This window comes from Enoplosus armatus, chromosome 13 (genome assembly GCF_043641665.1).
Source record: "Enoplosus armatus isolate fEnoArm2 chromosome 13, fEnoArm2.hap1, whole genome shotgun sequence".
Taxonomy (NCBI): domain Eukaryota; kingdom Metazoa; phylum Chordata; class Actinopteri; order Centrarchiformes; family Enoplosidae; genus Enoplosus; species Enoplosus armatus.
The window spans coordinates 14,478,369-14,488,022 of NC_092192.1; the positions used below are offsets into that span (position 1 = coordinate 14,478,369).

At 40.1% G+C, this 9,654-nt stretch overlaps 1 protein-coding gene across 1 annotated transcript; it reads right to left on the bottom strand.

The window, feature by feature from the left end:
* Positions 1–135: 135 nt before the first annotated feature.
* cdc23 (CDC23 (cell division cycle 23, yeast, homolog)) lies at positions 136–5,954 on the bottom strand. Its single transcript, XM_070917482.1, has 16 exons — positions 5,842–5,954; positions 5,167–5,239; positions 4,043–4,180; positions 3,889–3,931; positions 3,681–3,786; positions 3,289–3,421; positions 2,802–2,979; positions 2,607–2,704; positions 2,297–2,378; positions 1,941–2,094; positions 1,673–1,792; positions 1,476–1,551; positions 1,332–1,393; positions 1,095–1,173; positions 872–991; positions 136–783 (listed from the first exon to the last, which is right to left on the bottom strand). The coding sequence occupies exons 1-16, from the start codon at positions 5,952–5,954 to the stop codon at positions 634–636; spliced, it is 1,725 nt and encodes a 574-aa protein (XP_070773583.1). The 3' UTR covers positions 136–633.
* Positions 5,955–9,654: the final 3,700 nt, after the last annotated feature.

Here is a 9,654-nt window from a genome sequence, read left to right on the forward strand (position 1 = left end):
ATTTGAGTAGCCTAAGTAGTATTGCTGAAAAATGCATTTTATTCACGTTTTAAAATAGATTTTTTTTTCACAGTACTAACTACATTTAATTCACTGCAGTTCTTTCATGTACTGTACAATGTGAAATGAAAAAAATACAAAGAAAAACAGACTTTATTTAAACTGTTTACATATATACAGCATTGATGAGGCACGACTGCAAGTCAAAACATGATGTGTTTGTGTGCTGTCTTTGTTCTACATGTTGTGTGTGTATATATGTAAATAGTTCAAGGTGTCCCTTCTTGTGTGTCTGCTCTGAAGGCTCTTTATTTACACAGTTGACCTAGCATTGAATTATACAAAAGCAACAATTTAAAAATCTATTCAAAAACCTTGTATTAGCCTGATTTACACATTGCAGTGAACATTTGTTGCAAGAGCCTGGATTGTTTTTAACATTTGCAGCATAAAAACCTGTCTGATCCTGGACAAAAGTGATCAGGATTGCAAATTTTACAAACAAATGCAATTTTAATGGCATTAACAAGCCTATGCATCAACAAGTAAATCCTTCCAACACAACCCCCCCCAAGCAGTTTCATGTCAAAGGAAATGTAATTGTCCATTTTAAAGTAAACTGGAGGGTGGGTGTCACGGTGTAAAGGAGATGAGGTTCAGTGGAGACACCCTCCTGACGGGAGTGTTGTTTGAGAGCGGAGCAAACAGATCTGCTGATGGCGTCTCGATCTGATCTCTGACCTGTGAGATCTGCCTCAACAGAGCCTTTCCCTCCTCACGAGCCTACAAGCAGAGTGACCGCCGACACCAGTTAGTGTGTTATTACTACTTCCACTTCACTACAGTGCTCAGATTATGCAGGAACACTTACGTCGTTGTAGTCACAACAGCGCTGACCGCAGAGGGACGCTTCATCGTAGAGCTTGTTCTTGAAATAGTACTGACCCAGGTACCGCAGGGCTGTGCTCACCTCGGCATGCTCCAGTTGTTCCTGTGATGACAAGACAAACAAATACAGCATGTCGACACGTGAACATACAACATATTCAACAAGAAGAGTGTCAAGAATATGAAATGTACTTTAAAATGCTTACCCCACAAGAGAAAATGTCTTGGATGTAAAGCATGTAACACTGGGCAGCATCGTCAGACTCATTCAGCTGCTCATGGAGCCTGACAAAGGAAGCAGAATTCACATTTAGCCCCTATTGCTTCAGTCTGTGCTTAAACACATGCAGAAAATGTGTTGTAAACTACTTGTTTTTAGACCACTAGATCCATTTTATTGATTTTTATTGTATTTCCTCAGGATGACAGTGATAGACACTTACTTTGCCAGTTTGAGGAGAGCCATTTTCTCTACATCTCCAACAGAGTAAGCTCTCCAGTAACACTAGACAAAAATAGAATACGTCATGGTCTAAATCAAATGAATGTATTAGACAAACCAGGAACAACAGTTGTAATATGCGTACCTTCTTGGCTTCCACTTGCTGTGACAGTTTTTCGTAGCTTTCACCCAGTGCGACCAACATACGCGAGTCATTGGGCCTACAAAAAATACATCATGGTCTATCAAAACAAATATTGACCATTTGGTTTATGAGCATTGCATACTCCATTCTTAGTAACACCTACATAAACACCCTTTTTTCTGGGTCAAAATCCATACCTGAGCTGATGAGCCTTTCGATAATAGTACAAACAGTAAAAGGGCATTTTGAGGATCTCGTATGTCTGACCCAGGCCATACCAGGCACGGTAGTCCCGCTTGTTCACTTCAATGGCATGCCTGACAGAAAAAAAACAAAAGTAAAAAGCAAGGAAACGCTTGCAGCAAAAATACAGCTGGTATGAATAAGTACAACCCCCATCATTTACACACTGAACAAGACATTGAGATAAGGGCCGTCTATGCTCTACTATGTCTTCGGCCTGACCTGTAGGCCTGGATGGCAGCTGAAGTGTTCTTCATTTCCATGTACTCATGGCCCATGAGGGTCCAGGCGCCGAGGCAGCGAGGGTTCAGTTTGAGGGCCCGCTGGAAGTAGAGAGCTGCCTTCTCATGTTGAGAGCGTAAGCTATAGTAGTTTCCTGTTGACAAATAACCTTAATTCAAAATGTTGTCTAACTAGCTGATAATTGTTTTTAAAGAATATAAAATAGAAAAAGCAAGCCTTTTGTACTTATTATTTTGTACTAATTACAAGTGTTCCATCACTGCAAAATGTTGCTGGAGAATGTTGCATCTGTATTTTTGTGGTATCACTGTTAATCTGATTTTCTCAACACTTACCGATAACGCAGCACGTCTCCACTCTGTACTTGTCAATCTCCACCAGGTTGTGGGCCAAGTAGCTCAACTCTGGCTTCATGCTCTGTGGAAGCATTCATTAACATCGACAACAGATGTCAAACACTTTCAATATTTTGGATTTATTAATGGGTCCTCACAAAAACACCAACCTGTTCTAGACCAACATGTGGCATAATTCAGAATCCCTTTATCCCTCCAGGCTGGCTATTATTTAGACCTCTAACCTCTAACAAGTCAAAACACACTTATTCTAATCAATAAGGTATCACATTACAAGTGGTAAACTCACTTTGACATAGAGCAGGTTGGAGAATGTGTCCATGTTGTCGATGCGATACGGATCCTGCTCCCTCAACTCGTTGAACAGAGCCAACGCTTGGTCAATATCTGAAATGAATAGAGACAGAGTGCTGTAAGACTAAACCTGTCCCCCCAACATTCTTCCAACAGACCAAACTCTTATTGAAAAAGGTAGACAACAAACCTCTGATGTTGTGGTAGGCGACAGCAATCTGCGAGATGATGTAGGTGCTCTTGGAAAAGCCGGCCTCGATGAGGTTCTGGTATTTCTGCAACGCTTCTTTGATCATCTGCAGCTCTGTGTACATGTGGGCCACAAAGAAGTCTTTAATCCAGCAGTCTGGCAGAGACAGGGACTTCAGCTGGGGAGAAAGATCAAGAGACCAAGATAGATGGAATAATTTCAATGCATATAATTACTTGAGATGGAGCTTATTTTAAAGTTTCTTTGCATTGATTGAATATGACAAGTTTTTGTTTTGTTTTCTGTTTGTTCTGAGACATAAAGGAGGCTGTGTTGTGAGGATTGATTTTATTATGTGATATAATACACTATGTTGCTCTTTTCTTAACAAGGTTACAATTAGGTGTAAATGGTTACTGTGGGCAAGTGAAGTTATTGACACAATGCTATCTACAATTTGTGTATGTGTAAAAACAAAGGTAGTTACCATTTCAATGTTGGTGACAAGGTTACTAAGCTCCAGCCAGGCTCCCCAGTGAAGAGGAAGCGCGTGAATAGCCTCAACAAACACCTCCACCGCCTCCTTCAGCAGATCCAGCTTTCGTAGCACCACCCCATACCTGTGCCCCCCCCCGACACACACACACACAGACACACACAGACACACAAAGACACACACACACACACACACACACACACACACACACACACACACACACACACACACACACACACACACACACACACACACACACACACACACACACACACACACACACACACACACACACACACACACACACGTGTTCATGAGCAGTCCACTGTATTCCTCTGCATAATCTGAGGAAAGCATGTACACTTTAGAGGAAAGGTTCTTACAAGTACAGGGTGAACCCATCCAACTCTCCTGCAATATGCTTCTTACTGAGCTCAACCCTCAGTTCTCGCAAGGCTTCATTGCGCACCTGACCCTTCTCCAGAGGACCTAGAACCACCACAGAAAAAAACAAAAAAAGTTCACTGTTAAAGGGTAATAAAGGTACTTTCAGTTCTCTTTTTATAGCGGTGCATACAGACGAGTACTCACCCAGGCTGTCCACAGTCTCATCGTCCTTCTTTTTCTCGCCCGACTGAAGACACAGAAGGAAACTTTCAAGATGGTTCACAAGCATTACGATCAAAGTCTGTCAGTCTCACCACAAAATTAAATCGAGGATCAAAGGATATCTAGAGAATCTTACCAGATAGCGAGAATACATATAGAGGAAATACGCCTTCTGACTGCAGCAGCCTTTCAGAAAGTAAGCAGCACGGTCATACTCTTTTAGGTCAAAGTAGGATTTGGCCAGTGTAAGTGCATCTAGGTCTTGTGCATCTTCCTGCAATTTTAACAAACAGACAAAGAATGAAAGAGAAAAGTCTTCCTAATCATCTTTATCAAGTCCACATCACATTTCATATTTAAAAAAAGGATTCATCTAATTGAAAAACACAAAAGGGCTTTCATAACATAATGACTGTATGGGCCACTTCTGAACACTTAGTTGCTTTCTACATAAAACTCTGTCAGCAGGGGGCAGCATAACTTCTCCCTTCCTGAGAGGACACGACTTGTTAACATTTAATGGCTGATAGGTCTAGTGATATTCTTCATTCTTCTTTGGTCAACAAATCCCATGAAAAGACCAAACCTATTAACAATGAATTGATTCTACTAATAAGTATTGCCTGTGTAGCGTTCCACTGGGTGACATGTCCCTTCATTACAATGACCTTGGGCATTGATGAGGAGACACTACATACACCATTCTGCTGCTGTAAACTAGTGCACTAATTGTGGCTGAAAATAATAATTCCCGAACAAATTCACAATTTACTCCTGTTTGTGTAACCTTTGCTAAAAACTACAATAATAAACTGGCTGTTTTAGGAAATTGATTAGCCTTTTGAAAAATAAAACTACGTATTTGTTACCTGTTCTTAAAGATGTACATCTTCAGTAAGAACCAATGGGGTTAAGGGCCCATTGGTGGGGGTTAGGCTGAATTTTGAGGAAAAAACACTCTTGACAAAAGGTCCAGAGGGACCGGAACGTTAATATGATCAACAAATTGTGATGCTGAGCAAGAGCAGTGTGCGGGATCTTTGTTTTTCTAAGACTGAGGAAATTGGTATAAAATGATGCACAACACTACAATATTTCCATCTGATGGCATGATAATGCAGCCACAATAACATGGAAAACGACAAACCCCCAAAGCTACTTTAAGGGGATATTGAGGGAAAGAGGATGGTAGGTAGTTAAAAATGATATAATGAAAACTGATCAAACCCAGAAAAACCTCAGGCCTGGTAGTGCACAAACCTCAGTAAAAGGATGTGATGGGGGTAATTCATCCTTGGGAAGAGGGTCCAAAGCAAATGCCAATTCAGAAGCCCTGAAATGTAAACACAGGAAGCATGTGACATAACCGTGCCATTGATTACAGTCAGGGCCATTTAAAGGTTTTGGGTTTTTTGTGTGCTGTCACACCAGATTTCTTCTTGCAGCAAGCAACAACAACACAAAGTGGCTTTCTTTCTAATCCAACTTTGTCCAGTTTATACTTGCTAATCGTAAAAACATTAACTACAAACTGAGCTTAGTAATGGTTAAAGGATAAACATTAATGTTACACGGCACGTACCTTTATGACACCGGCATCTATGTGGTGTATTAAGATAACTGGCAGATAACGTTAACGACATATTACATATTATTTCAGCTCATAGTGTTTTGATCCCACGATGTACTAGACTTTCTATAAAATCGACCATTCTGTTGTATTTTAGACGTAATTAATCATTTAACGACTTTCTTAGCTGAAATATAACGTTAATAGCGTTATATATGTACGTTAGCCAAATTGATATAATGAAACTTGTCAACAGCACTGCTAACGTAGCTAGCAGACCGGTAACTAGCCTTAACACTTAGTTACTAAGGTAACAGAGCCCAAAGACAGGCAGTTAATGGCACATTAGTCACAGTCAGTCTCACCACTTCCCGCTGTGTAAAAGTCCTCTTTCTTTACACAGCGATATCACCGATATTAGCTGTTTCTTGATTTGTACCAGGTCCCCAAACTCACTACAGAGAGCCGCCATTTTCATATTTTACCAAGCAAGTATGCTATTGGTGGAAGTTACAAAGAGGTAGTCCCGCCCACCAAGAATGACATCACTTCGTCTTCCTCCTTGTTTCCAAAATAAAAGACACAGTGTCAATATTTTGTCTTATCAGAATTTTTTTTATCTCCTGTACTGCATTTGTATCAAGATGGGCATTAGTCTGCAAATAGGTGTAATGCACTTATTCTTTTAGGAGTAGCTAGAAACTCCAGTATAGCCTACGGTAACATCTACCATGTTACATTTTAGTGAGTGCTTTTTTCATCTTACCAGATAGCGAGAATTCATCTGCCTAAATTGTGGTACTTTAGTGGCAAAGTCCCCTCAGTCATTTCTCTCTCTCTGGCAGTTTTGAGTAAATGGAGGTGATGCACTTGAAATTACATGGGCCTTGTAACAATTATATTACATACAGTAACTTAATATGCATACTGGTCTTTGTATCCAATATTATGTGTTATATCCATTTTGAGTAGTAACGGTACTGCTTTGCTTTCTTCAGCGGCAATCATATACTGCACTGAATAAAGACATCACAACATCATCGTCAGGACTTTTTACTTCTATACATAGCCTTCGGCTGAGAGCTATGTTAGCCCAGGGCTTACAGCTCTGTTAGCCATGAGCTTACAGTCCTTTCAAACTCAAAACTTCAAATGTAGGATATCCCCACCATTAGCACAAGGCTTAACCCTGCTGCAGAGGAGGGTTAAACCCTGACTTTTATACTCAAACCATCAGGGTTAAAATTACTGATGTAAACTGAAGTTAGAGCAAAGCAAAGGAATGTTCATTGTCCAATCAAACCATTGTGATGTGGCCACAACGTACTCAAGTCGAGTGCTTTGAGTATCCTCAAGATGCGGAACCTTGACTGATTTTATAACCTAACTTCTGCACACTAGGGTTCAGGTTAGTGTGAAAAGTCTTTGGATGTATTTTTGGAGGTACTACAAACACATCAACTTCATTTTCCTCCCCTACACAGTTCAGTCCAGTATATTCATCATGTCACCATGCAGGTATATGGTATTTGCACAGCAATAGCATGACTTACAGTCTTCAGTTGCTTGCTGGTGACCCCTTTAATGTCCCTGTTACTATTTACAGTAACAAAAATCCTAACCTGCAGTCTATTTTCAGACCTCTCTTTGTTGAGCTTGTGCTGCTTAATAGTAGACCACAAACCTGCCTGCATGGCTCTTTTATGCTCTGCTAAACCCCTAGTCTGTCATTATTACCTGCATTTGCTTTCAAGGAAACAACCGTTACTTATTTAATCAATATCTAACTCAGTGGTGAGTTTTGAAAGAGCAGCAACATTTTTAATCTTTCTTGTGCCAGTAATGCATGGTATTTGATTGCCTGCTCAGCTCCTGTCACTGGCCTCTGTGCTCACCTGTGCTTCACTGGTGCAGAGCTGACATGGCTCATCGTGTTCTTGTCTATCAAAATCAGCAGCTTCACTGGGTTTGGGATTTCCACCACACTGCACCGAAGTACAAGCACAGCTTCTTTATGTACAATATTCACATTCTCACTTTTTCCGCTTGGTATAATATAATGATAATATATTTATTCATATCCCATTTAAGGTAAAGTAACGTAGACCCTCATTAAATGAAAATGGAGTCAGGTTCACTTTAGGGGTTTTCAACCATAAGTTCAATAACACTAAGACAGATCGGACAAACCATTAACATCTTTGGCTGATGCAAAAGTTCAACAGTCGTAAGTGAGAGAAATTCTAAATCCATGTGATAAAACGCGTTGAGCCCAATCAATAAATCCAGGACCAGCATGCGCCCTTGAAACAGTAGACCAACAGGTGTTGTCACACACTGAGCAGGCACTTAAACCCACATGACAACTGCCTAATGCAATTCGATCATGGAGGAGGCTCATTCTTCAAGCGTTGTTTGGCCAAGACCTTTCTCTTGTAAAGTTTGGACCAGAAAAGCCTCCTGTCTTTCATGCACACAGGGACCGCAGACAGCACAAAGCATTTTTCTTTAATCACAGACCTCATGGAGGTTGATGTCCACAGTTGCCTTGTCTATTAATAGAGAAGAGCAAAAGGAATGCCAGTGGGCATTGCAAGATCAATAAACTCAATAAACTACGCCTCTTCAACATCTATTAAGCCTGAAAAGGAAAAGGATTTGGGTATGGTATTTGTATTTATGAATGGCTATGCAGTGAAAGTAATGTCCAGTATAAAACCTTGAAACGTGACCATGGAGCCATTTGAGAAGAAAAAGAATGCAATGCATTTTTCTTACTAAAACTTCGTCTGCACATTCATTAGAGGAAATTATGTCTGGGTGCACCAAATCAATGAAAAAACGATATTTATCTATTGGGTAATGTTATACGATCTGTTCTTTAATGATACAGAAAATAGCTTTGGAAACAATAATATTTTTTCAGGATTAAACAAAGTAGTATAGTAAATGCCTTATTCATACAAATAATTTAGACCCACTCCTTAAGTGAATGTAGAGCATAAGCTTTTCGTATCGCTGTTATTAAGTATATAAATCCTTCACAGATGTATGAGTGGTGCAGCAACTCTATCTAATGCTCGGGTTATTCTGTACAAATTAAAAAATAGTTTTTTTGTGCTCTATTGATTTACTTCACATATCAATTGTGTGTTTTCTTTACTTTCAGAAAAGTCTGTACTGTCATGTACTTTTTGTACCAATTGGCATTCATTTTGAACTTTAACATTTTAGTGAGCAGAAAGCACATGCAGTGAGCAGAAGTTTGGCAGATGGGGATTGATTTTATGAAGAGCTGAATACCTAACATTGCCAAGAGGTGGCACTGTCTAACTGGATTCACCTTGGGTAGGAGGAAGAAAATACCCTATGTAGTGTATTACTGTAAAACAGATTTTGTTCTTAATTTTTAAACCTTGTGTAGATGAAAGCATCGGAAAACAATCTACATTTCATTTTGTTAATTTGCTTTCCTTGAAAGTGCTGGGCTAAAATGATCTGCTGTATCATCATAATCTACAATGAAGTTGACCAACTGCATGGCTTCTTTCCCTCTCCTTGAAAGGTACCTTAGGACTAGTTTGTTTGAAATGTCTTTCTCTTAATTGAATTTTATCCAAAGAAGTAAACTGGGAATTTGGTATGAGAAATTAATTGAGTCTGGTCCCTCAGCTCTCTTTAAGAAGACGTAAGGATGACACAGAATAGTTTTTAACTATGTAGCAGAGGGAGAGCGGGTCCGCCACAGAAGTGCTGCATGATACTGATTTTCTGGTTGTTTGTTTTGATACGACACATAAAATCCGGCCCGTCAGAAAACTTGACGTGGCTGATGATACTCCATTATTCACTCACAAGAAAGCAGAATATAATTTCCCTTCATTTGGATGCAGCGTCTCCACTCACCTCCCTGCACTTCCTCCTCTCTGTTGGACATCCTCTGTTGGACATGTCTCCCTATTTTCTCCACAGAGCCAAAAGCCACTTAAGAAGACTGACAAAGTAATCAAGTAGCTCTGCAGTTTACAAGGCCGAGCACATGGCTCAGTGAGCAGGTTAAAAGAGGTGCAGAGACGGGCCATACAGCCCATCCCTTTCACTCAGCCCTTCCTCACTTCCTTGTTTTCATCAAATTTCTGTCTGTCTGTCTCTCTCTGTCTCATTCTCTCACACACACG